At 48.9% G+C, this 26378-nt stretch overlaps 8 protein-coding genes across 8 annotated transcripts; 2 read left to right on the forward strand and 6 right to left on the reverse strand.

Annotated features, from left to right (window-relative positions):
* Positions 1–467: 467 nt before the first annotated feature.
* PFLUO_LOCUS6335 (uncharacterized protein) lies at positions 468–2180 on the reverse strand (the record flags this gene model as incomplete). Its single annotated transcript, XM_073783870.1, has 3 exons — positions 468–876; positions 941–1914; positions 1965–2180. The coding sequence occupies 3 exons, from the start codon at positions 2178–2180 to the stop codon at positions 468–470; spliced, it is 1599 nt and encodes a 532-aa protein (XP_073640382.1).
* A 5433-nt stretch (positions 2181–7613) lies between these two features.
* PFLUO_LOCUS6336 (uncharacterized protein) lies at positions 7614–8804 on the reverse strand (the record flags this gene model as incomplete). The annotated part of the gene is made up of 5 exons (XM_073783871.1): positions 7614–8052; positions 8104–8390; positions 8452–8473; positions 8636–8726; positions 8780–8804. 5 exons carry the CDS (start codon positions 8802–8804, stop codon positions 7614–7616), a joined length of 864 nt encoding a protein of 287 aa, XP_073640383.1.
* A 1111-nt stretch (positions 8805–9915) lies between these two features.
* PFLUO_LOCUS6337 (uncharacterized protein) lies at positions 9916–11086 on the forward strand (the record flags this gene model as incomplete). Its single annotated transcript, XM_073783872.1, has 2 exons — positions 9916–10894; positions 10944–11086. 2 exons carry the CDS (start codon positions 9916–9918, stop codon positions 11084–11086), a joined length of 1122 nt encoding a protein of 373 aa, XP_073640384.1.
* A 259-nt stretch (positions 11087–11345) lies between these two features.
* PFLUO_LOCUS6338 (uncharacterized protein) lies at positions 11346–13306 on the forward strand (the record flags this gene model as incomplete). Its single annotated transcript, XM_073783873.1, has 5 exons — positions 11346–11515; positions 11583–12014; positions 12071–12496; positions 12547–12779; positions 12831–13306. The coding sequence occupies 5 exons, from the start codon at positions 11346–11348 to the stop codon at positions 13304–13306; spliced, it is 1737 nt and encodes a 578-aa protein (XP_073640385.1).
* Positions 13307–13316: 10 nt separating this feature from the next.
* On the reverse strand, positions 13317–13970 carry PFLUO_LOCUS6339 (uncharacterized protein; the record flags this gene model as incomplete). Its single annotated transcript, XM_073783874.1, has 1 exon — positions 13317–13970. The coding sequence occupies one exon, from the start codon at positions 13968–13970 to the stop codon at positions 13317–13319; it is 654 nt and encodes a 217-aa protein (XP_073640386.1).
* A 4088-nt stretch (positions 13971–18058) lies between these two features.
* PFLUO_LOCUS6340 (uncharacterized protein) lies at positions 18059–20121 on the reverse strand (the record flags this gene model as incomplete). Its single annotated transcript, XM_073783875.1, has 3 exons — positions 18059–19157; positions 19222–19976; positions 20023–20121. 3 exons carry the CDS (start codon positions 20119–20121, stop codon positions 18059–18061), a joined length of 1953 nt encoding a protein of 650 aa, XP_073640387.1.
* A 794-nt stretch (positions 20122–20915) lies between these two features.
* Positions 20916–23235, reverse strand: PFLUO_LOCUS6341 (uncharacterized protein; the record flags this gene model as incomplete). The annotated part of the gene is made up of 10 exons (XM_073783876.1): positions 20916–21289; positions 21344–21430; positions 21486–21839; positions 21886–22237; positions 22289–22360; positions 22411–22481; positions 22532–22564; positions 22615–22736; positions 22798–22837; positions 22887–23235. 10 exons carry the CDS (start codon positions 23233–23235, stop codon positions 20916–20918), a joined length of 1854 nt encoding a protein of 617 aa, XP_073640388.1.
* Positions 23236–23961: 726 nt separating this feature from the next.
* PFLUO_LOCUS6342 (uncharacterized protein) lies at positions 23962–25963 on the reverse strand (the record flags this gene model as incomplete). Its single annotated transcript, XM_073783878.1, has 2 exons — positions 23962–25815; positions 25880–25963. The coding sequence occupies 2 exons, from the start codon at positions 25961–25963 to the stop codon at positions 23962–23964; spliced, it is 1938 nt and encodes a 645-aa protein (XP_073640389.1).
* Between the last annotated feature and the right edge of the window lie 415 nt (positions 25964–26378).

Here is a 26378-nt window from a genome sequence, read left to right on the forward strand (position 1 = left end):
ATGGAAATGAAGACTGTCGTGTCGGCCGCAATACAAGTCAGCCGTATGGTATTCTCATGTTATAGTGACTGAGCGATTAATACATTCCATTATTCTTTCTTTCTTTCTTTCTCTAAAAATCCTATATAATCGTCGCCTACATTCGGACCCCTAACGGTGTGCGTTTGTAGGTCCTGCAGACACTTGCGCAGCTCGGTACACCACGGGGATTAACGGTCCTGGCCCCCCTGGTTGGCTCCGTGTGCGTCGCCCCAATCGCGCGTCCCCGTGCCGCCGGACCGCCCAATCACCGTCCACCGTCCGCGATCCCTGGATCTATACGAGCTCATGGTAGTCGGGTTTCATTGCCAATTAAATACAGGACTGCTTATAGACGATCTGGGATCAGACAATAGAATGAATCTATTCAACCCCGGTATGAACCCAATAGGTACAGATTGCCACAGAATATACAGCACATAATATCCCTAGCCAGAACGATCAAACCAAATCAAGGTGTCGGGCATATCGGCGTAATCAAGAGTAGCCCCGAATCTGGCCGCCTTGCCTTCGGCATTGACGTGGAACTCGGCCTTGATTACGACCGCCGGATCTACACTCCACAGGCACTCGAACACCTCCGCCAGGAAGAATTCTCCAGACACGTGCTTCAAATTCATTCGAGAATTCAAGCTTCCCGCCATGGCGATGTGGAGGCTTGACTGGTCATCCGGTGTCAGACTGATGATCAAGTCTGGGTAGGCAGGATGCGTATATGTGCCCACGTAGTCTTGCAAAGACAGTGAGTGCAAACGGCCAGGCGAAGGGACAGAGGGATACAGGCGTTCCCGAGCTGTCGACCGCATCTCTTTGACTTTGGCAATCTTTTTTTGGGTTCTGAAAAGATTATCAGTATTGATAGCAAAGGATTGACTAGCATAACATGAGGAAAAGAACATACAGATCAAAGAGATCAACACGCTCTTCTTGTGGGACGTTGAGTAGATCATCTATCAGATGCCATGCTAGCACTTCACGTCCTGGACCGGCAGCATTGCAGAACACGGCGATCCCCCAATCTCGCTCGGGAAAGTAGATCATCGTACTCGTCATTCCATCAAGGCCTCCGGGATGCAGGATGACAGATTCGTCACGGTAAGTCGTCGACATCAATCCAAGGGTATATAGCATCTGCCTCTTGAATTGCGGAAGCATCTTTGGCGTAAAAGAACGGGGCTCAAGCAATGCCGCATAGCCTGCTTTCGATAGCGGACCGGATTGCCGGATCATTGAGCGGATATACTTTGCGTAGTCGAGGACGGTTGATATGGTCGCCCCGGCGCCACTCAGGGTCCCTTCACAATAGGGAACCTCCCTAGGTTCAGAGGAAGCCTCGTCCCAATCATAGGCTTTGGCCAGCGTGGCCTCATCATTCGACGCAGCGTACTGCCGTGCATCTTCAAGAGAGAAGAAGGTCGAGTTCATCTGCAAGGGCCCCCAGATGTGCTTGCGAAGAAAGTCGCCCAGCCATTCCCCAGTGACCACCTCGATCATATGCGCGACAGTGATAAACATGGCGTTAGAATATTGCCACTTCGTTCGGATCTCCTTGTCCATCGGCAAATGGCGCAGGCTGCGGACAACATCGCGCACAGTCCCCTCGCGACCCAATGTCAGCATATGCCCGGGCAAGCCGGTTCGATTAGAAAGCGCGTCCTCCAATGTAACATGCGATGTCGCGTACGCATCTTGGAGGACAAAGTCGTCACGGATGAGTTGGCTGAGCGGCGTCGTCCATTTAATGTGAGGATATTTCTCGTCATCATCGACTAATAACGAGGCCGCGGAAGCAGTGAATGATTTAGTTGTGCTGCCCGTATAGAACAGCGTCGACGGCCGGACCGGAATGTCCGGCAAAGCAGCAATTCCATATCCCTTATTGGTCAGTATCGACAGCATCTGGAAGAAGAGTGTTGACGACGTACATCAGCCCAGGTTTCATCGCCATCAACGACTGCAATGGCGACGCCTTGGATATGCCACTTGTCCAACGTACTCTGCACCAACTTGGCAAAATCCTCGTTGAGTGGAGACAATTTGTTCTTTCGGGGAGTTTTTTGGTCGTCTGTCTGCGTTTCAGGCGTGTTGAACGCATCCGGTTTTATCATCAGTTCTGCGGAATTGCCAGTGACTGCTGCCATGGCGTATACAATAGTGCTAAAGAAAGGTGCGGGAGAAGCGTTTTTTGGATGCAATCCATGGCCTTTATCCTCCAGGCCCGCTGTTCTAGCGCAAATCCATTTCAGGCATAATTAAATCACATTGATCGTGTTTCTCAACGGGAAGGAGAATACCGAGAGCGAGGTGGAGTCTCCGCGCTAGACACTTTCGGTGAGAAAGAGCGATGGAGCAACACTATTGGTCAATGCAACCCCAGGTCACTAGCCGAGCTGAAATTACTGGTCAATTCTACAAGTACTCTTTTGGCATATAAGCATCTTCAATATCAATTTTAGTACATGCGACCACAGGGTGTGGAGAACAGGGCTTCCCGTCCGCTCAGCCGTGCTTAAGCCACATATTGTGCAAGGCCAATTCTCAACGTGCCCTCAATACCTCTTTCGTTTTAAAGGGACGATAAAAAGGTGAGCTGAATGAAAACGAAGTAACACACGTACAGGGGATGGGGAAGGGAAGGGTGGAAAGGGGGAGAAGTGATTTTTTTTGTGGCGTTCCTCTTGGCTTTTTGACCGTTTTTGCTTCGTCTCCGAGGACCTTAGTGAGGTGAGATGAAGGAAGGAAATTGGGTGAAGATGTGAGGTGGAGGTGAGAGAGGGAGAGGGGGGTTTCTTTTTTCTTTTCCTTTTTCTTTTTCTTTTTCTTTTTGTTTTTCTTTTTCTTTTTCTTTTTCTTTTTCTTTTTCTTTTTCTTTTTGTTTTTATTCTTTATTCTTTTTTTCTCTTTTGGTCGACTGGCCCTCTTCGGAGGTGACCATGTCTGAATGCATACTGTCGGCGCCTCAGGACACCTTGGTTTCCTCCTAGATATACCTTTTACTATTCACCATAGACTCTCTGTCCACTAGAGTTAGATCTTGTAGCGAACCCTCATCAATAAGGTGAGAGAAGTATTTAAAAAACGATAGGATTAGAATTCAAATCAAGCACTCAGAAATAACCCATACAAAAAGCATATACATCCACACGGATTATTCAAGCTAGTATAAAGCAAGACAAACACCAATAGTCAGCATTTTATCCTAATTTGATCGCTCTAGAGATCCTCATTCCACTTTGCCATTAAGGCCGAGCTTAATGCTTCAAAATTCTCTTCCAAAAGCTCCTAGGTGGCTCTGCGAGAGCATCATCAGTCGTCGTCGAAACATTGACCATATCATTGGATTGAAGGCTTTGGTCAAGTTTATCATTGATCTTATCCACCTTTGCCGAGGGCTCGAAGAACTGGTCACAAGGGCACGGAGAGTCGCACGAGCAATCTCTAGTCCCCTCTATTTGCTTGGCCCCTAAAAATCGTTGAGGATTGTATCTACAATCTCTGTCATAGCTATCGCCGCTACCCTTACGGTCCTGAGCCAGCTCGTATCGCATCTGCTGGTTTGGATCCCGCCTAAAAGAAGCATTTGTCCGGTTGAACTCACTAACACTAAGTCTTGATATAGCGGTATAGAGTTCAGTGTTTTCAACGGTGCGTTCTTTATAAATATTTGCCAACTTTGTAGTGATCTGCATTCCCTCTGTAAATAACTGACCCATCTCAAGAGTTAACTCCGCAAGCAGAAGGTAATCAGTTTCAGTAGGCTTCTTCTCTGCCAAGTTGAGGAACTCTTTCCCTAGATTATCTAGCCGTTGGACTAATATCCGGCGAGTATGCTCGTTCTCAATGACAGAGGTGAGTATATCTTGGCTAGGCTGGCATGAATCGTACTGTGGAGGGCGGTCGTGGTAGTAGGGGACTATCTTCGATTCTTGACCATCAAAATATAGTTCAGACATTTTCAGGGATGTTAAAACGAGTCTTATAAAGTAGATTTTGGTATTAGGGAGGAAAAAAAAATCCAGTTTAAATTAGCAAAAGAACATATGTATCCTAGCTTCTATTGCAAACCAACTGCCGCCTAACATGGATTGTAGAGCCATGGTAGCCTACGCCACCACATCAATTCGAGCTTAGGCTAACCTAGAAAGGTTTACTATAACCTTTTCATATAGCTACATATTCTTCATTAAGTATGGCCGACGTCTCGGTGGCTCGTCCCTAAAAACGGGACACATTGCATTCTGTGAAGTTGCTCGACATATTCGGGTGTCCAGGCTATGATGTGAACTAGAAGCTATGGGATTGGAAAATAGGGGTTTAAACTCTCTCGTGCGACGAAATCAAGGGAAGTCTTAAGGAAAAACGAAGAAAAAATGTAGTTGGGTGGGTGACCACCAGCGAATCCTGACTGTTGCATGTCGGGGTTCATCTCTTTTTTGCCCCCCTCGGGTCTAGCGCCCTTTCCCTTCAGGCCTTCAGGCTCTTCACCTGAACCGCCTGAAGCCCTCTAAACCACACCTGAACCCCCTGAGCGACCCCGACACCGCTAACGTTGCCACTCGGCTAAAGTTGCTACGTTCCTTGCCCCCTGCCCGTTGCCTCTTTGCTGTCCCTGTCTCGCTGTCGCCTGTTCATATATCATCACCCCTCCACCGCCCTCCTTTCATCGGGTCAAACTAATGCCCTTACTAGCGCCTCCACGAGATCACGGACACCACGTGCTTCGTCCCCGCCACAGGGTCGGAGAACCCGTACTATCACCTCCGCATCACGGTCACTAGCGGCGGCTGCCATGGCTTCCAGTACCTGATGTCGCTAGAACCCGCATCCAAGATCGACGTTGAAGAGGACAAGGTCTTCAAGGGCGAGGGAGACGTCGCGGCGGTAGTTGGCGACGCTAAGGTCGTTATAGACGAGCCTTCGCTAGAGCTTTTGCAGGGTAGCACTGTAGACTATACGACTGAGTTGATTGTTAAGATTGTGGATAACCCAAGGGCTACGAGCAACTGTGGCTATGGAACGAGTTTTGATGTTATTGATTAAAACGGGATCAAAAGTATGTATCTAGCTATGGATCTGGATGAGAGTGGCATGTTTTTTTAAGTAAAATTTGATGCTAAAGTAGTCTACATCTTGATTTTAGTATTAGTATCTACTTAGTAGAGGAGGAGAATCAAAGGATTTGTTTTAATGGTTAGAATGTAGGGCATAATCTACTAACGTAATTCACTAGCGAGTCGGCCACCCAAGCGAGCCGGCCACTAAGTCGCGATCGCGCCCCAACTCGTCAACTTCTTCATTTCAACTACCCACTATGCCACCAACACGCAATCGATCCTCGCGAAATTCGACTGAGCAGGAGGGGCGCATCTTATTAGCTATCCAGGCTATTAAAAACCAAGAATTTCGCTCTATCCGCGAAGCTGCACGTCAATTCCAAATACCGCGCTCAACCCTACAAGATCGCGTCGACGGCCACCCCTTCCGCCCTGAGATCCGCGCAAATGGTCATAAATTGACTCCTGAAGAAGAGCAATCGCTCCTACAGTGGATTCTATCTATGGATTCGCGCGGATCTGCCCCTAGACCATCAATGGTAGGGGAAATGGCCAACATTCTATTACGGGAGCGCTATAATCAGACTATTGGTAAGAATTGGGCTACCAACTATGTGAAGCGCTATCCAGAGCTGAAATCGCGCTTTTCTCGTCGATACGATTACAAAAGGGCTTTATGCGAAGATCCGCGCACTATTATGCCTTAGTTTGAGCGCGTACGACGCACAATTGACGAAAACGGTATTCAACCTAAGGATATCTACAATTTCGACGAAACAGGCTTCGCTATGGGCCTAATTGCGACTGCTAAGGTCATTACAAGAGCCGAATACTACGGTCGGCGGTCGGTAAAACAGCCAGGGGATCGCGAATGGGTCACATCGATTGAATGTGTGAATTCAACAGGATTTGTGCTCCCCCCAACCATTATCTTCAAAGGGAAAACCTACCACTACGAAGCTTGGTATGACGACCTACCCGTCGATTGGAGAATCGAAATCAGCGATAATAGTTAGACTATAAACCAAATTAGGCTTCGATGGATGGAAAAGCAATTTATCCCTATGACTACTAGTCGTACGAAGGGCAAATATCGACTAATCATTATAGATGGCCATGGTAGTCATTTAGCGCCTGATTTTGATAAATTATGCGCTAAAAACGACATTATTGCAATTTGTATGCCTCCGCATTCGTCGCATCTATTACAGCCCTTAGATGTAGGCTGTTTTGCCCCCCTAAAGCGCGCATACGGGGGGCTGATTAAGGCTAAAGCGCGATGCAATATCAACCATATTAATAAGCTTGATTTCCTTAAAGCTTTCCCACAGGCTCGCACAGAAGCATTCAAACCATCAACAATTCAAAGCGCTTTTGAAGCAGCTGGTTTAGTGCCATATGATCCAGATAGGGTCATTTCAAAGCTTAATATCCAACTTCGGACGCCTACCCCTAAGGTAGTCGACCAGGTAGTCGATCAAGCGCATAGAGCCCTAAAACGCCAGCGAATCCTAAGCAATTAGATCGCTAAGCTTCATCAATCAAAAGCCTGATTAGTCGTCAATTACAAAGCGGATTAAGCCCTATAGAGAGGCAAATCGACCAGGTTATCAAAGCGACGCAATTTTCAATGCAAAATACAGCAATCCTTCGTGAGCAATTACAGGGATATCGTGCTGCGAATGAGACACAAAAGAAGCAGCGCCAGAAATCTACAAAGCGCATTGCCCAATCAGGCGGATTTGGAAGTCATGAGGGTAGGGAGGCATTTAATAGTCCAAACCAGGCTAATGAATGCCAAAATGCCCCCCCCGCGGAAGTAGATGCATCAGCTTCTCAACCAATCAGGCGCGCCCCCCCACGATGCAGCGACTGTTTTCAAGTTGGACATAAAAGAACGCATTGCCCTAATAGATCTGATAGGTAGAAATTTGAAATTAATGGCGTTAGTGGTTTAATAAATTAATTTAAAATAGTTGTAATTGGTTGGGTGGCCGGCTCGCTTGGGTGGCCGACTCGCTAGTGAATTACGTTATATAATTTACGATGAGTAATACGGTACAAAGGATTTCGTGCGAGTAGATGCTCCCTAAAATAATCCTTCTACCTAGATATATCAACGTTTCTTATTATTTTAGACAGTAATAGAGAGAAGGTAGAGGATGCTTCTATTATAACGAGAAAACGTATATATTAAAAATAGGAGTACGTTAGCGACATAAATGTCATATAATAGTCTATAATAGGGTAAATAACGAAATTCATGCTAGTGCGGTTAGTTTGCGGTTATAGATGCGGTTAGGAAAATGATAACCAAGACCGCAAATCTGCGGTTACGATTAGCAAAGCGGTAACCACATTTACGGTTTTGCCGCACTGGAGTTTTGAGCATACAAACCTTACATATCAAGAATCAGAGACCTAGCAAGAACGGTGTGGTTCTGTTATTCGAGGGAGCCCTTAGAATATCGAAGCTATAGTAAATCATTTGAAGGATATAGGGCTGTAACATAGGTCTAATCAATACCCCTTTGTCCCCGGAGCCCCTATCACAATACTCTCACCAATATGCGCCGGTGATATCCCGTCCAAGACATCGTCTGGCCCAACATAATCTCGCGGCTCCTGCAATGCTCCCTTCATCCGACTGTACGGCGGAGGATCCAGCAAACAAAGGGCATAGTAGGACGAGAAACTCAAAACGAGGCCCATGGGATAAGCGAAATAGTACATCCGAGTCGCTGCCTCGGTGATATGCAAACCGAACACACCGAGAAAGCCGTAGAAGTTCGGCGCGATACCGATTACGTAGGCGATATATGCGCGGTAATTCCAGCCCTTGTGGTAGTAATAACGTCCTAAAGAGCTGGATGTATAGAGGTCCGGGATGTCGAAGTATCCTTTCGAGACGAGAAAGTATTGGCAAATCATGACGCCGGTGATGGATGAGAGGAAGATTCTATGCATCACCATCAATACAGTGCATAAGCGTTCGGAACAGACAACATACTGATACGATGCTAGCCAACTGACAAAGCTGGATGCCGATCCCAAGATATACCACGGGCACATGGCATAGGAGATGATGGCAGCAATGTAAAATCCTCGACGGATGGTGATGAACCTGGGCCAAAGCGCAGCGAGGTCATTGCCAGCAGGGATGGAGTTTTCGAAGATTGAAGAAATCACTGACGCGTATGTGAAGCCGAGAGCCAGGAAGAACACACCGGCACGAGTCCCGGAGCTGTAGTGTTTGGTGAGGAGCATGTCCATCAGATCGATAGGGTTCCAGACAAGCTGTGTACGATCAGTGAAAAGGTTCAGAGACACAATAAAAGAAATGATCAAGACATCGTACCTCACCGAAGATCAGGACTGAACTAGACACAATTAAGTTTCCAATCAATCCGTAGATCAGAGTTGAGAGTGGAAATCCAATTAGCTGAGGCCAAAATGCATCCCTTGGTTTTCTTGCATAACGAAGAAAATCGGCCGCATTGGAGGCATAGGTAGCACCGTTTGCACAATAGATCCAGATGTACTTTGCGATGGCCCACGATTTGGCGCTTCCCGAGATGGTGCTTCCCTGGCGAGCCACGGGCCCAAGGCCTCCTGCTTCTACCAACGCCCAGACTAGAAGCGCGATACAACAGGCCACAAAAATGGCGAGTTTGGTGTACATATACGGACGGAGATCCGGGATCTTGACATGCAGCAGAGACGTAGTCACGATCCTGATATCAAGCCTATGTTAGTACGGGCGAAGAATGCGGCCAGGAGGCACTTCTACCAGAATACCATGAAACCAATCATTCCACCCGAGTTCAGAGCTGATAATCCCGCGGGAAATACGTCCGGTATATTCGCAATAGACGGGAATAGGGCATGTAGCATGACATAGGCACATTGCCCGCCTTGCACTGCATTGACACCAGTCCATACCAGAGTCATCACCACCCGATTTACGATGGGCCAATAAGCGCCCCAGACGCCGAAACAGGCACGCGCGATGACTGGGTAAGGGATATGGTAGACAGCGCCGGCTCTACCGTTGACGCAGAATACGGCTGCAATCATAACTGACATCTTTTAGTTCTTCTCGTCTTTCCACTCGGGGGGAACAGACAACTCACTCTGTCCACCAAGCTGACACATCAAAGCTTCCCAGAGACTCAATCCCGCAGCCAACGCGGCCGATACACCGTAAAAAGTCGCTGGTGTCGCATTGGCAGAGATCCAGAACCAGAAGTACGCCTTCCAACCGTAGGTCCGTCGATTCTGCGGTACAGGACGGAGATCAAGATTGTCAAGCCACTGGTTGCGACCTGACCCGTGATTTTCCTTGTATTCCTTTGTCTCGAGTAAGGTGATGAAAGTCATCTTGATGGCACCCAGTTATGGCGGGACTATTGAGCAACGACGAGCATTATCATATTATACATGCGTTATCATCTGTCTATATCTCTATCTCTATCTCTATAAATACGAATAATGCAATTTCGGACTTGAAGCCACTGTTTGGGTTCAGACCTTTATCGGAGCGGAGATCCGTCGGTTCTCCAAGTGCAACCGATAAGGGTTCGTTGGACTTGTTTATCCGATAGGCCTTCGTTGGCGATAGCTCTATTCATTAGAGAATATACCGGACGACCGTCGGCCAACATGAATTTTGCGAAACATCTACTCCGGAGACGGACTTTGGTCAGTATATTATACAATAACCTCCAGTTCAATCTTGAATCAACAATCATCTCCAGCGGACTAGGGCAGAAAAAGGCCCGGGCAGATCACCAATTAAAACAACACAACCAACGAGACGACAATGGCCACCGGAGTACTGCACCTTCCTAAAGCCGAAGGACACACCATTCTCCAGCTCACAAGCGCGTATGGCCCCGTGTACCGTACCATCAAGACGGCGCCTCCTCGCGATGCCACTACCGAAGAAATCCCCTTTGTCGACATCTCTCGCATATTCGACGAAAACCTAGAGGTTCGAAAGGCAGTCGCCGAGGAGATCCGTGTCGCAGCTACCACGATCGGATTCTTCTACATTAAAAACCACGGGATTCCGGACAAGGTCATCACCGCAGCACAGGCGGCAGCGCAGAACTTCTTCCACCAGCCGGAGGAGATCAAGCAACGGGTCAACCAGGCCAACTCGAAATGGTTCAACGGATGGAACGGCCCAGATTCGCACCGAGCAAACCCTGTGGAGTCTTTGGATTATCGCGAGAGCTTTGGCTTTCGCTACGATCCACGCTACGATCCGAGCGTCGAGGATGTGGACGCCATCCCACAAGAGATCAAGGACGGCTTCCGAGCGGAGGAATATTGCTGGACACAGACGGCCAATCTGCCACACTTCAAGGCCGACGTGCTAGAGTACTGGCGTTCATGTCTTGCTTTGGCTCGCCGATTGATTCGCATTTTTGCTCTGGCGTTGGACCTACCGGAGGATTACTTCGATCGAATGACATCCCACCCGGACGCTGCCGTGGCGTTGAATTACTATCCCACGATTCCAGAGAGCGCGGCCAAGGAAACCGACGTGGAAGCTGTGAGCATTGGATCGCATACGGATTTGCAATTTTTTACCATGCTCTGGCAAGATCAGAATGGCGGTCTACAGGTACTGAATCGGGACGGACAGTGGCTCAACGCGAAACCCATCCACGGCACGTTTGTGGTGAACATTGGTGACTACCTGATGCGTATCACCAATGATCGCTTCGTCTCGACAGTACACCGGGCCAAGAATTTTACCAAGAACGAGCGATATTCCATGCCATTTTTCCTGGGTAAGCAGAAACCCACTTTGGGGGAACTGTCTTCATTAATGCAACCTAGGATTCAACTTCAATGAGATCTGTGGCGTCCTACCCAGCTGTGTAGACGACGAATACCCAGCCAAGTACGAGCCCATTTCATGTTCGGAATGGGTTCATTTGCGCTTCAAGGCGACCAATCTCGAAGGTGGTTCTGGCTATTAGTGGAAGGGATGAAAGAATTTGTAATAATGTATACCCAGCTATATCTTGTAGCATAAACAACATGTATCCATTCCACACCCACTGAACTAGAACCCGACCCTAGCTCTAACTTCGCAGATAGTAAATTGAAGCATATAATAGGAACTGTAACTCCGGCACTTTCCGCGCTTATCAGGCCCGTGAGATAAGATGAAAGCATGACTGTAGAAGCCACCTCCAAATCACTTACTTCTTGATCCCGCGCTCATGGCGCAAAATTATGTCGGACCGCACAACAATCTTCGAGAGCTCCATTAGAAAAACGGACCAGGAGAAAGAGGAAGGCCGCGGCAAGAGGAAACGGCTCAACCGCCCAGTGAGCGCATGTGAGACCTGCCGAAAGCTGAAAACCCGCTGTGAGATTGTTTCGGCGAAGAGGGGGTGTCGACGGTGCACGTTATTGGGGTTAATCTCTTTCTTTGAAAATATAAGAAGTGACATACTAACAAGTTAATAGGATCGGCTGTGACTTGCCTGGTGCGGATGATCGCACTGCTTCTGATGATAGAACATCTATCGATGAGGTCCACACAAGACTAACGCGTCTCGAGAAATGCCTGAACAGAAAACAAACCGAGCTCTCAGGAGACATTGAGTCACGACTGGCACGCCTCGAACGAAGTATTGAAGAGCTGTCATGGCTGATTCGTGGGTCTACGCGCCCGCAAGTTCTACCGCGTCAAGATACACATACTGCACGCTCAACGACCAGTGTCGAATCAAACGACAACCCGGCAACCGGCATTACAAGGCCGGTTCTACTTGTGCGCAATTTGCAAACTCAATTCTTCGGTCCAAAGAGGGACTTTTCCGACGAAGTCTTTGCTGTGGGTAGCGTCGTTTCCGCAGGAATCATCAGACTTTCACTGGCTCGCCATCTCATCCAGATGTAGGCTGCCTTCATCCACTTACATTCCTTGAAAGGATTTTATTGACTAGCGCTAGATTTGTGAAACACTACGGTCTTTGGATCTCGGTCAACCATGTGGACGATTTCCCTCCGGACCTCGAGCAGCACTATCCTCTCTTGTTCAGCACAGCCTGTCTGTTGGCATCTCGATTTGTGCCCAGCATCGGCAGAACGGTCGACCATGAGATGTACTTGATGATCCGCCGATTGGCGGCCAGCGTTGTCCTGAGGCCCCCGCCTCTTCGCTGCGAGGACTTGCAGGGTCTACTATTGTTGAGCATGTTTAGCCCGACGATCCAGACGGCAATGCCGATAGACAGCTGGTCGATGAGCGCTCTGGGGATCAATCATGCGACATTGCATCTCAATGATTCTGCTAATGTACTTGTCCGTTCGATGTCTGGCGATATGCTGCGGCGGAAATTGCGTATATGGAATGCCTTGTGTCTGACTCATATTCAGTGAGTCCTTCATTCTATATAAGTTGGGTCCGAACTAATGAAAGGGACAGATTCTCTATTGGAAATGGCAGGCAGTCAATGGTCAAGCAGAAGTTCGTGGACTATTGTTTCGAGATCTTAGAACTCCCCGCTTCATCTTTCGAAGACGTTAGACTTTCCGCGGAAGTCTTGCTATATTGGAAAACAGCACATCTTCTCAATCATGGGCACAAACTATGGGAGAGAGAGAACGCGGAATTTGGTGAACTGCTGGAATGGAAAGCATCGTGGGAGCAGGTTTTCAGTGAGTAGACACCTTTCGATTCCATTCTCTGAAACCTAACTAACAGTGTAGATAATCCCCTTTCCATCAACCTCCAACTTAGCTACATGTTCTGCCATCTCCTCCTATACCGCGTCTCCCTGCGAGCGCAGGCCCCGTCTATCGTCTTCAAAGAGGCTGCACTGAGGGTATCCCGCGACATTCTTGGGAAATTCCAAGAACTCGATTTTACCGTCATCCTCGATCTCCCCGACTACTACTTCTTCATCGTCATCTATGCGGCACTCACGTTGTGCAAATTCATCATCAGCGACCCTTTGATTGCGATGACGCAGGAGTGGTTGGAGGATCTGGCGCCCAACGAAGAGCATATCGCGTTTCGATTTGGGACGGTTCTTCGAGAGATTCGACAGAAGGCCGTGGCCGTAGGGACGCCGATGAATCGGATTGATGATCCGGATGGATTGAGTTCTACTTTCAATGAGCATTATGCATGGGACGTGTTTATGGCAGGGTATTGCCCACAGAATATTGGTGAGTTTGTGTAATACACGAAAGTTATTCCATATTCATATTCCTCCGATACGCCTCCGCCAACCGGCCGTAACTCTTCTTGACCTCCTCCACCTTCTCGACATATCTCGCCTGCTCCTCCTTGTCTTCAATGGCAGCTAGTAACTCCGCAAAACTCAGTGCAACAAGCCGCTTACTACGCAGCTTGTACTGCGGCCGCACCTGGGGCGCCGACCCATCCAGACTCGCCTGTCCAGCGACCTCGCCCTGCCGGATATTAAAGACATCATTGAAAATATCCAAATCCCCATGACACTCAAACACATAATGAGTCTCCTCGTAGGTATACATGTAGACAAAATTATCGAACCCAGACCAGAGAATAGCCGACAGACACAACGAGCACGGTTCATGCGTCGTCAGAAACAGACACTCCTTCACGTCGGGCCTCTGGTCCGCGGGTATCTCGAAAAATTGCTTCAATGTCCAGGTTTCGCCGTGCCATAAGGGTGAGCCGCGTTCTTGGTTGGTGTCTGCGTAGACCACGCTGAGGTCGGATTTGAGGAGGATTGCTGCGCCAAAGAGTTTGGAGCCGCCGGCCACGGCCGCGGCCGAGAGGGGGTGGATGTCTTTCTCGATGCAGGTGCATAGGTTGTCCAGCAATTTGCTTGGGGGATGGAGGGTTAGGGGATTGGTCATTTTGCCGGTGTTTTCTCTGGCGATGTTATCTCGATTTTGGATGCCTTGGTGTGACTGTCCAACTTCACGCGATTGTAGCAAGGGATATGTGATCAAATTTTCCGATGAAGTGAATATGATTCTAATAGTAAAATCTTCCTTCATATATCATGTTGCCTCAGTTTTGTGACTATTTTTTATTATTTATATTGTTTCTGATCTCTTATCGTCGGGGCCCGCCGACCGCCGGATCACCGACACAACGCGGGGAGTTTTGTTCGAGCTGTGGAATTGATACAGATACAGCGCTGGTCACTAGATTAAGGTGATCCTGTGCGGAGCCAAGATCGAACACAGATCGAGCGATTCTCTCAAGCGTCAAATACGGGTACAGCAACTACACCGTCAACCCCGGCAACCCCGGCAACACAGAAACCTGCAGTCCTGTGAGAATCCAGAGCTCGGAGATGGACTATCTAAATTGCCGATTGTTTTGTGTTAGTCAGCTTGCCCCCCATAAATTGCCAGATACGGGCTGTACTATAAATTCTAAAAAGGCCTTATAGGTCTTAATATTTAGAGGGTTTTTAGCTTAGGGATAGAGCGAAATAAACCTAAAATAAATAGTTAATTAATTAAGTTAATATCACTCTAGAAACTATGCTAATAGTACTAACTTATTAAAAATATTAAGTATTCTACAGGACGGCAAGCAGGGCGCCAGAAACCGCTCTCATTGCACCCCCTTTCTGCCGCCCCCGACCGCCTGTCCAGCTCCGCCTTTCCCCTGCCCTTCGCGGTCTAGCGCCTCAGGCTGTGCCCCCTTTGGGCCTAGCGCCGGCCCTGGCCGCTTTGACCACCCTCAGCCAGCTGCCCGCCATCTATAAAAGACCACGGTCCTTCCCTCCCTCGACGACGCACTTTCCCTCCTCTTTCCCTCCTCCTTCGACGGCCGTATCATGTCAGGCTGTGTTGATAGAATCTTTTCGAAGTGTCGCTAGAGATCACGCTGCTACGGGGCTATCTTAGTCGCCTTCCTACTCGTGAGCCTTGCCCGCTGAGCACCTGTCTCATTCCACTAGCATCCTTTGCACAGTCCCAGGGTCACGTCTTGGGCATCCTCGACACTCCGCACGCCTCGCTCCGTCCGACTTCATCCGAGGTTGCGGTAAATAGCAACAAGTTTGTATTGCTCTCTTCCTTAGTAACTTAGCTTGAATGCAACAGGGTATTCTCAACTATATGTGCAAAATCGTGATTGGTATGCTGTCCATGAACTGGCGTTTGATCTTGCATTTGCACATTATGACACCTTCCTGCAAATTGTATACCTCACGTAACTATACGTTTGAAGTTTAAATGCCCCAAGATAAGACTAGATGACGTCTTTCTTCCGTTGCCTTACATGCACCTGCCTATATGTATTTCCCTTTTCTGTACCAAGAGACTTCATGGTGACCTGAGGCACTCATATAGATTCTGCCAGAGTTCTCCGCCTTAGCAGGGCGACTAGAGAATGCCCAACGCGCATCTTCCTCCCACGTCGATAGCAACACCCATCAATAGACCAACAAAACGCTAGCAGCCCGACTAGCAAAAACCACATCGACAGGTTCTGCAATTCAGTCTACATGGAGAGAAAACCCTCTTCACCAATGGCACCCACATTCATGGTGTCCGCACCAGGAAAAGCCATTGTCTTCGGTGAACATGCCGCGGTGTATGGTAAGCCCGCTATTGCCGCAGCTATCTCTCTCCGATCCTATCTCCTCGTCACTACTCTCTCCAAATCTCGACGTACCGTCCAACTGAATTTCAGGGACATTGGCTTAAACCATACTTGGGAAATCGACACTCTGCCATGGAAGGTCTTCCACCAACCTTCCAAGAAAAGGTCCTATTACTCTGTTGTGGACTCCCTCGACCCCCAATTTCTCGAAGCCATCATGCCACATGCAGAGGCCGTGTCGAAGCACCTTCCAGAGAAGCAGCGAAAAATCCACATAAAATCTGCGACCGCCTTCCTCTACCTCTTCCTCTCCCTAGGCTCCTCGAAAAGCCCTGGATTCATCTACACTCTTCGATCTACCATTCCTATTGGCGCCGGTCTAGGTAGCAGTGCCAGTGTTTGCGTCTGCTTGAGCGCAGCGCTGCTCCTTCAGATACGCGTCCTTGCTGGACCCCATCCTGATCAGCCTCTTGAGGAAGCAGAGATGCAGATTGAGCATATCAATCGGTGGGCATTCGTGGGCGAGCTATGTATACATGGAGACCCTAGTGGGGTAGATAATACGGTCTCAGCAGGTGGAAAGGCTGTGATGTTCCAAAGAAACGCCTCTGGACCACCATCCGTTATTCGTCTCACTAAGTTCCCGAGACTACCACTCCTTCTCGTCGACACTCAACAACCACGATCTACAGCTATACAGGTGGAAAAGGTGAAAACATTAAAAACGAATTACCCTGAAATAACAGAGATGGTCTTAGATGGAATTGGCAAACTTGCAACTTCTGCACTGGAGCTGATTTCATCGGCTGATTTCCATGGTAGTGGCACCTCTGAGGCTCTCGGACACTTGGGAGCCTTTATTGGTATGAACCACGGGCTCTTAGTTTCGTTAGGAGTCTCTCATCCCCGTTTAGAGCGTATTCGCGAGCTCGTGGATTATGCGAATATTGGTTGGACAAAACTCACCGGTGCTGGAGGTGGTGGATGTGCTATCACGCTCTTCCGACCAGATATCGAAGATCAAACTATTGAAGAGCTGGAGAGGAAATTCACGGCAGAAGGATTTCAAACATATGAGACTATCCTAGGTGCCGACGGAGTTGGGGTGCTTTGGCCTGCCGTATTCCGAAATGGCACTGATGGAAAGTCTGGCGAAGAGATTGATCAGGAGATGTTTGAAAATGCTGACGGCGCTCAAGGTATCAACCAGCTGGTTGGAGTGGGAGTACAAGAGAATCGAGAAGGCTGGAAATTTTGGACGCGAGATGTTTCTTCAAGATGAAACAGTTCATTCTGGTCAACTTCTACCTCTTGCGAGTGTGTCATGCCTGCTGTCCTACACATCATGTATGTATATACTCACGTTGAACTGCCGTTGTGAAGAGCTAGGTGCTTTAGATGAGTGTTGAAGCGATGGCCAAATGGGCCTTCCAATTATCCATCTTTGTAAACAACTAAGTTTCTAACACCCTGGAAATCCCATATACTAGCTTTTGCATTTGCATAAGAGCATGGGAACCCCAGCCATGCGGCACGGGACAGGTTCAAGGAATAGGGATCAGGCGAAACAGGGGGAGCCCTGCAAGTCAGTGCCGCAAGAGCTGAATTGCATTGTTGTTTGCGTCAGAGCCAGTGGTGGACCAATAGTGCATATGTCATACAATCTACCCGGAGGCGTCCGTCGGTCCTCCCACCACAACGCCGAATCTAACATCCACACTATAGTCACCGTCTTAACTGCCTATGCGAAATAAAGCGTTGATGGTGTTCATTCTTCAAAATGGATGGAATTTCATCCGTGGCGAGCGATATTGCGGTCATTCAACTCGCCAGGAGCCTTGTGACGATTTGCGGAGGATACATTCAGAGGGTGGTGAACTGCCGCCAGAAGCTGCTAGAGGCCGATTGGATGGGTGCGGGCCCACCCGCTACCGATCGAGCGTCGCGGGGTGACTGCCGCCGTACTTTGACTGGGATAAAGTAGTATTTCATTTAGGGAGGCTAAGTCACTACTTTACATCTGTAATGGTTGAGGAATTTAATCTCTTTGTCAGCCGCCGGGTCCTAGTTACTATAAAATATAGGATAATGGCCACCTAGCGGCGTAGTGCTAGGTTTTATCTTTACGAGATCGCTAAGACCTTCCCTATACTAGAATAGGCAAATGCACCTATTCAACTACGGGGTTCAGCCTTTAGGCAATTTTGGGTGAAGAGTATTTAGGGTCCTGAATTGCCGCCTGAAGCCGCCTGAAGAGCGGCGGGATCGCCCATGCCCGATTGGGCGACCCTGACCATCACCATACATGTGCTGTTGCATGTATATTTTCTTTTTTTTTCTGCCCTCACTATAGAAGATCACCTTACATTTGATTGAGTGATTAAAGTAGAGTTTTGGTCCAAAACTCAGTCTGCAACTCCATTGAAGCCCGGATTGTCTCTTCTTTATGCCAGCCATGCCCCTCCCCTTCGAAAATCACCACTTCAGCCGTTTTTCCAACTCTTTTCATTGCTTCCTCCATTTGTGTTGCCTGGGATACTGGCACAATCGTGTCGATATCTCCTTGCAGAAGCAACAGGGGAGCCTTGATTTTCTCCGCATGATAAACAGCACTCCGTTTTCTATAGAGAGCTTCCTGTGCCTCCTTAGTCCATTCGCCTTTGCCTAATACGAGTCCGAGGATGTATTGGCTTTCGAATTTGTGCGTGATCTCTGCAAACCCTTGCAGACCGCTGATGCCATAGAGACTGATGCCGGCAGTCCAAACATCGGGATGCGTATAGAGTGCCTGCAGGACGGCGTAGCCACCGGCACTCTCGCCCACGATACCAACTTTGTTTACGTCGATAAGCTTCTGTGAGGCAAGATACGCAACGCAGCTGGCGGCATCGGCAATATCAGCCTCACCCCATGCGCCGTCGAGAAGCTCGCGATAGGCTCGTCCGTAGCCCGTGGAACCGACGTGGTTAACCAGCACATACGCATACCCCCGAGACGTCCAATACTGGGTTTTAAGAGCGATTGCAGGAGTTACGTGGCTGGTTGGACCACCATGCATCCAGACCAGTAAGGGAGGCAGTGTCCCTGCGGGTGCTTCGAAGGCTGGATTTTTGGGTGCCACAAACATGGCGTGGGCGTTGCCGGGACCTTCGCTGTATGTTCGGGGGAATGTGATATGGCGTGTCTGAGAGACCAGAGCGCTTGACATAGGTTGCTCGACAGTGGCTCGAATTAGACTGATAGAGATACTGTCACCAATGTCGACGCGGTAGAGAGCTTGAGGAGCTGTCCGAGTGCTTCCAATGACAGCAAACGCTGTAGATGAGACACGGGCCAAAGCGTTCCTCTGGATATCGACGAGCTCTAGAGATAGATCCTTCCACGAATTGGTGTCCAGATCAATTATGACAAGATTGGAGGTCGCATTCTGGGTGGCTGATGCAACAATAGTGCTCGTGTCCAACAGAACATATGTGCAGCTAAATCCATGCATCAGTTAAACGTTCCTTTCATTTCGCTTTCTTCTGTTAGAATCGAACATACTTGCCCAAGCATGGCTCTCTGCTCCCAAACTCGGCTGACTCGAGCCCTTTCAGATCAATCAATTGTGCTATACAGCCGTTGAACCGATATAGCTGCCAGTAACCCGTCTTGTCGCTGACGAAGAAGAGAGTACCGTCTGGACCCCATCGAGGCTGACAGATACTCTCGACGCCTGCTTGGCCTGATATGACAGTGTCATTCACTAACTTTCCCGCTTCCCATGTGGCTACATGCAGAACCGAGCCTGTCCACGGCATATCGGGGTGATTCCACTGAATCCAGCAGACTTGCGTTCCGTCCGGACTGAATTGGGGGTGTTGATAGAAATCCGCACCCTGGACAACAGTGGATACATTGCCCGTAGCTGTATGAATAGCCACAATGGTATTCGTAACAGCCAAAGTAGACTGAAAATCCTTGCTATGCGTCTCCTGGACAGCAAGAATCCACCCCTGCGTGGGAGGATAGACGTGGAAATCGGCGAAACGCTCAGACTCATTGGGAGTTACAATCGTCTCAATTGTCCCAGACTGCGGATCTAGCAAGAACACACCGTTCGTTGGATGATTAGTAAAGATCAATTTGCCGTTCGGGTGTATCGCAAAAGAGCCACCGCCATATTCGTGAATCGTGCTCTTTGCGCTGTACCCCGCGGGCAGGACATCCCTGGTTGCCGAAGCGAGTACCTCAACGATCACAGATCTGCCCCCTTCCGCGGGACGAGATTCAAGCGCCCAAATTTGTCCAGTGGATTGCTTTCCTGTTAGCTGAATCGCAAATTTAATGTGAACAGGAACCTACATTAGCCTGGACTCCTTCGAGCTGGATACTACCTCCAGAAAGATGCTCGGCGGTGATAGGGCTGGCCCATTTCCCGTAAGGTGCTACTTGCGGGGACATGATGTTGCTGGTTCCGTAGACAAGTTTTCGATGTTGGCTTGGACACCTAGACAGATGCCTAGAGGTCTATCTGGGCCGATTGTTCTTATTGCATTAGTAATGGACTAGTATAATCGGTCACCGCCGGTGTAAGCCATCGGCTTGCCTCGGCCTCGCTCTACCCTACCTGATATAGACCGTCGTTACACTCGACCGGTTCAGCACATTGGAGCAATTAATCTTGAAATATTGTGTAACATTTTCGCCTATTTCTTCTTCTTTCTCTTCGTCGTTTCGCGAACCTAGCCTGAAATCTACTCACTCAGTGGAGTCCACATTGGGGAATTCGCAAGCGACACCGAATCAGACATTGGGGTTTGGCTTTTCTTACACGGATCTTATCAATAAGATCCACCGGGCTCGCAAGCGACATCAACTCATATCGCTGGTTGGCTTTACTTCCAAAATAGTTAGTCGAATCTTATCGGAGTCGACTCTTAGCTATTTAATCCTCTTGATTCTTTCTATGATAAATAGTTTGGATGTTCGCATTAATATTCGTAACAATATCAACCTAACCCAATTCACTCACTATCGCATCTACAGCAGGCGATGACCGTCTTGGATGTGTACATCGACAATTATTGTGGCATTTAAAGCCGGTTGCCTTCGAATCAGCATGGCAGGACTGGGGAAATATCGAAGCCCGCTTTTGTCGCTTTTTGGTTTACTGAATGAATGTAGAGTAACCCATTATTATTAACCGAGCCCGTGATCTGCTGCTTAGAATGACACCATAATACATTCAACCACAGTTAAACCTCGGTGGTTTCTTCCATAGGAGCCACTGAGGCACGACGTTCTCCGTCCTCTCCAGCGTGAACTTTGCCTTTCAAAGCATCCACCGCACCGGTCTTTCCGATTACAATCCCCTTGTACTCTCTGGTATCGTCGACCTCCTTGATATTGAGATCTTCAATAAGGAGAGCAGATGCAATTGCAAAGGCCTCGAGGATGAGTGCGATCAGCAACATGAGGCGAAATGTGCTCGTGTATGACTTTCCAATAGCATCGCGGATGGGGGAGCCCCACGGATATTTCATATCAATCGAAATGTCTCCTTCGATCTCAGGGAGTTTGCTGAGAGCATCTTGGGGAAGATATTCGCGAAGCCTTCGAGGAAGGATAGCTGGAGAGAAGCCAGTGTTAGCCTGAGATAAAGATAATTTGGCACATTACATACCAGTCCACACCCCACCGGCTACTGCCCCGCCAATGGCACTTCCCACTCCGAGTGACGCAGTGTACAAAGCAGTAACCGAGGCCATGTCTGCAAGAATAAGCACTTAGCCAACGAATTCGATTCTGGGAACAGGGGATCCTACCAGCCTGGCTCACTGAAGCCTGCATTCCAAATTGCATAGTGTTGATTACCCCTTCGCCGAATCCCAGGATCAATTGGGAGACAACCAGCGCACCCAGATGGTAGTGTCCGTTGATGTACTTATATGCCAATCCGAGTCCGAGCATGTTGAGTGCGTATCCAGAAACCGTAATCCATTTATATCGCCTTGTATATTTAACCAGGAAGGCCGCTGCAAACTGACCGGGCACTCCGGCAAAGGGAACGAGGACGGCAATATTTGTAGCCGCCTTGACAGATAATCCGGCGGCGACTAGTTCATAAGATGTGAGGTAGTCTTGGAGAAGATAGAGGGCGGTATAGTCGATTAACGACGCTGTTGGGCTTAGCATAAGCTCTGTTTCCTATAGGTGTGAGCTTACCTGCTAGGCCAAATATGACGGTCCGACTTTTGAACAATCTCATGGATAGGGTAGGCCAGGGAGCCCACATAATTTCCCACACGACAAAGGCAACGAGACTAACGGCGCCAATAACCAGCATAACAATGATATGGGTGGTTTTCCAGGTACTCGATGAAGACGACGCTAGCGTAATAGGCACGAGTATCAGGGAGAGTCCGCCGGCAAACAGAATCAGGCCCAACGGGTCTAGTCGTACGATATTCTTCAGGTGATTCCGACGCTTGTAGGTCCCCTCAGCCTTTCTTTGCTTAGTTGCCTTTCGTTTGTTGTAGTAAAGAGATGCCAATAGTGGGGACCCAATGATGGGAATCTATATAAGTTAGATGGTATACACAAGATCCGGCGTATCTGGAGCACTGACCAGAATCGCAAAGATTCCAAATCCCCACCGCCATGAGATTTTCAGAACCGATGATGCAAATGGACCTGTGATCTACAATACTTAGCTGGTACGAGGGTGGTATGGGATCTGTTCTGACTTACCCATGTGGTGATGATTGATGGAGCGTATGGGATCGCATTCATCAGAGCACGGTTGTAAAGATCGCTCGAGTCTATTTTATCTTAGCAGGAAAACAATGCCCAACAATAATTCTTCTCATACCGCCCGCAAGGATTTGAAGCATCAGCGTGATTCCTACACAATTAGCTTGAAATCTTTTCTCTGCGGGATGGACATAAACCCACCCTCGATACCGATAACCCAAAACACCTGGGCACCAGCGTAGACACCAATCGTCGCCGAGGATGATAGCATGATCAATCCGAGCGTTGCCATCAAAATGCAAAATAAAAACAACTCCAGACGTCTGTTACCTTAGGGTTAGAGGGGTTTGTTTTCCAAGCAGGGTGCCAAAATTATGTTCATACCCATAGACGTCGGCAAACCTCGCGAGCGGCTGCAAAGAGACTAGTCCTGTCAGTCTGGGCAGTACGTATCAATGAGGCGAATGACAAACCTGATGCGATCACTGCTTGCACCACAGCAATGGTACCCACAAGCGGAGCTGAGCTGAAGCTGCTGGTCGCATACGGCGCGAAGGTGGACGACGACGTATTGTTCAAGTTGGTGACAAAACTCATTAGACCCGCAGAGATCCAGATAATGATCAACCCTCGAAGAGTCCAGTTGCGTTTGATGCCGTCCAAGTCCGCCAGCCCAGTGTCATCCTGTGCCTCAGGGGGGTTCCTGGCGTCGGTCGGTCCAAGAGTCTGGGTCTGCATCGTGCCCGCGTCGTCGGTGGCGTGCGCGCTCATCTCGAATAACTTCTGGTCCTTTGGACCTGTTGGGTTGTCGGAGGCATTCATTTGGTGAAGAGTCGACAGAACAGAGATTTCGAGGGCGCGTGTTTGAGCAGGGATGCACTAGCGCAAGTGACGGTTGTATGCAGCCAAGTTGCCAGAAAAATCACAACATATTAGTTAGTACTGGGCCTTTAATACGCCATTGGCAATAGCAACTGATGGCGCATCCAAACCATTGATAAGAATGAGTCGCGACGGTTCGCGATGGTTTGTCAATAATCACCAAGTCGGAATGAAAACAGTAGCTGCACGGACCCTCGTTCTCGCGTTGCCTGTTTCGGCCACTCCTTGTTGCGTTGGATTGGCCAGTCGACCCCGCAGACTTGCCAAGAGATCTGGCAAAATCTGAAACGGGGAAATTCTATCCGATCTGCCTGGGCGTCCACTATATGTAGTGGGTTGAATTCTGAACTCAGAAAAATACTTAATTCTGGAGTGCCCAACTACCAAACCTGAGAGATGTCTTTCCCTTGACCTACAAAGCTTTAATCTCTCGCCTAGCCATCCAGAGAAAGCCAACTCCCGATAAAAAGCCTACCAGAACCCTGGTCGAACTATGAAACTAGAATCTAACCATTGATCCAAAGAACAGTGACCGACCAGATTCATTATTGATCATTCCCGTCATCTACCGATCGAGTTCGTCCATCCTATTTGATACTTATATACCAGACTTGGAGTAATCATGGAGAATCCTATATCCATGGCTCTCACGGCTTGATGTTTTTGCTAAACAGGCAAGCAAACCACATTGTTATACAGCTCCCTCTTCAAACGATCCTTGGCACAGATGGCCACTTGGAAAGTGGTATCGCTCTGGTAAAACTCCCACTTTTCCTTGATGTCGCTATCCACGATGGAGATCCGGTAGATATCATGACCTTGTTGCTTCATCCCCGTGATTAGGCGCATGATTCGTTTGATCAAGGCCAGGGGCATCCCATCCTCGACCGCCATGCCGTGATCTTCCAGCTTTTCGATCCAGGCGTTGGCCCAATTCGCCACTGCAATATGCGGACACAGAGACGCACACAACATTAACAAAGACAGGATTCCGATCTTGAAGGTATGTTTGTACAGACAGTCGTCCAGATCGAGACCGCAGGTAATCCGGAGAATCAGGCTTTCCCATGGGAATCTATCGCGTGTGAACTTAGGACGGAGCTCAAATCCGTCAAGTTGAGTCATTCGGTCAAAAGTCTGGCGAGAACTGGAGAACTGCGCTGCGGCATAGTATGCGTAGTTCATCGCTGCTTCGTATGTGTGGAACCGTAGCGGTTCAACGTGCAACTCCTCCTCTGTATCTCGAACCGGCTCAATGGCGGTGGAAGTGAAGGTCTCAATGGGGAAATCTGATATATCAAGCTGCGAGTGCCAGTCGTCCAGGCGTACACGCTGATGCTCAATTGTCCTACAGTACGACTCGTCGATGTTGGCTAATTGACGTGGCGTGCGATTTGGCTCGCCAGGAATAGCAATCCGCTCGACCAGGGCCCCAAAAGCTGCTTTCTTCTCATCTGGCGTGGCTAGGCTGGTACCGCGACACACACACCAGTCCAAGATGATGTTTCGGGTCGTGGAAAACGTCTCACATAGCAATTGCGCGATAGAATCATACGAAGTCGCGCCATCCCCTACTGGAGAGGCCAGGTCTTGGAGCTGGATCGCTGCCAGCGGCCGTACGCGACCGGATCCAACTGTGAGCTGCTTGTTGATGGACAAGGACCGCAAGCTTTGCCAGGTGCAAAGCAGTTTCTTGTCAATCTCAGTTGTTCCCAGCTCTATTTGCGACCGGGCAGAGCAATGAAGCCTGTTGATCGACTCGATGTGTTCGGCCGCGCCAGCGATTGAGCCCGAATCCATCTCTATGTAATGGAAAAGCAGCGAGGTAGCAACTAGGTAACAAAGTGTGTCCTTCGGGAAACCATCGACGTATTTTGCGAGCTCGCGGATTCCTCTCCCGTAGTACTGTAGGCTGCGGTATCGATGGGTCCGTTCGGGAATGTAGGTAGAGTTATCTTTGGAAAGTATCGAAGATTCAACATGGGCCATGTGCGACGCCGATACTGCAAGGACCGCATATCTAAAAGGCAAAAATTCGGGAATGGTCACAGTTAGGTCAGCAAAGACCGGGGGTAGAATTGGAGTAACAGAAGTCGTCCACTGGGTAAAGTAGAATTCTTCCAGTGTATCAGTCTGTGTTCCATAGTCAAGCAGGGCTCGATCCGCGGAATCGGGATCGAGGTCTTCGGTGTCGTTTTCGACATTATTACTGATCAGAGTATTCGGTGACGACCCTCGACTAGATGGTCCCATCTGACTGAAAACTCCCTCTTTCCTCGATGACTCTGGAGACCGAGGATCCGAAGTGCTCTCCTCTCCCGGTATAGACGCGCTATCGGACATATCTGCGTCGACCCCCGGGAGAGCGACAGGCGCCCACTCAATAGTATCAAAAGAGTGTGTCGCTCCTTGCTCCAGGACGGCCGGCTCGGCGAATCGATATTTCACCACGTTGCCATAGCCATCGCAGCTCAGCCCTAGCCGGAGGCACGCTTTGCAAGATGGCTTGCCTTCATCGCACTGTATAGTACCTCGGATATTAGCTTCCAAGGAACCAAAGAAGTAAACGGCTAGTCTGGAATACCTTGACTCGCCGTCGCCGACAGGTATGGCATCCCGTTCTGCTCCGGGTGATATTGGTCTTTTTTTGCCTTGTTTGCCGCGCCATGGCCGGGCATCCGCGCCCGGATCTTTCTGATAAGCGTCCGATACGGTGATCTTATAAAATGCTGTTATTTAGGCGTGGCCCAGTACACGTCGAGCTGGAACGGCAGTCTGAAGGTCGGCCAGACGTGAATGAGATGTGGATGGGTGGGGATAAGACGTTCGCGCTAGGCCCGCATCCACTGTGACTATGTACACACTTTACCTAGTAGGTACTAGTCAGTAGCTATCACATGACTAAATGAGGATGAACCAAGTATCAAACTCAATTCAGTAATATTTGGGCACTTCCTATACAAGAGAGAACAAGCTAGAGAGCCAAAAGCGCAAAGTAAATCAAGTGACGAAAAATTAAAGCAGAGGTTGACGCATCAGCTGCAGCTTCTACCGACAACTTGGGTCTATATCACCCGCTTAGC

The sequence above is a fragment of the Penicillium psychrofluorescens genome (assembly GCF_964197705.1).
Source record: "Penicillium psychrofluorescens genome assembly, chromosome: 4".
Classification (NCBI taxonomy): Eukaryota; Fungi; Ascomycota; class Eurotiomycetes; order Eurotiales; family Aspergillaceae; genus Penicillium; species Penicillium psychrofluorescens.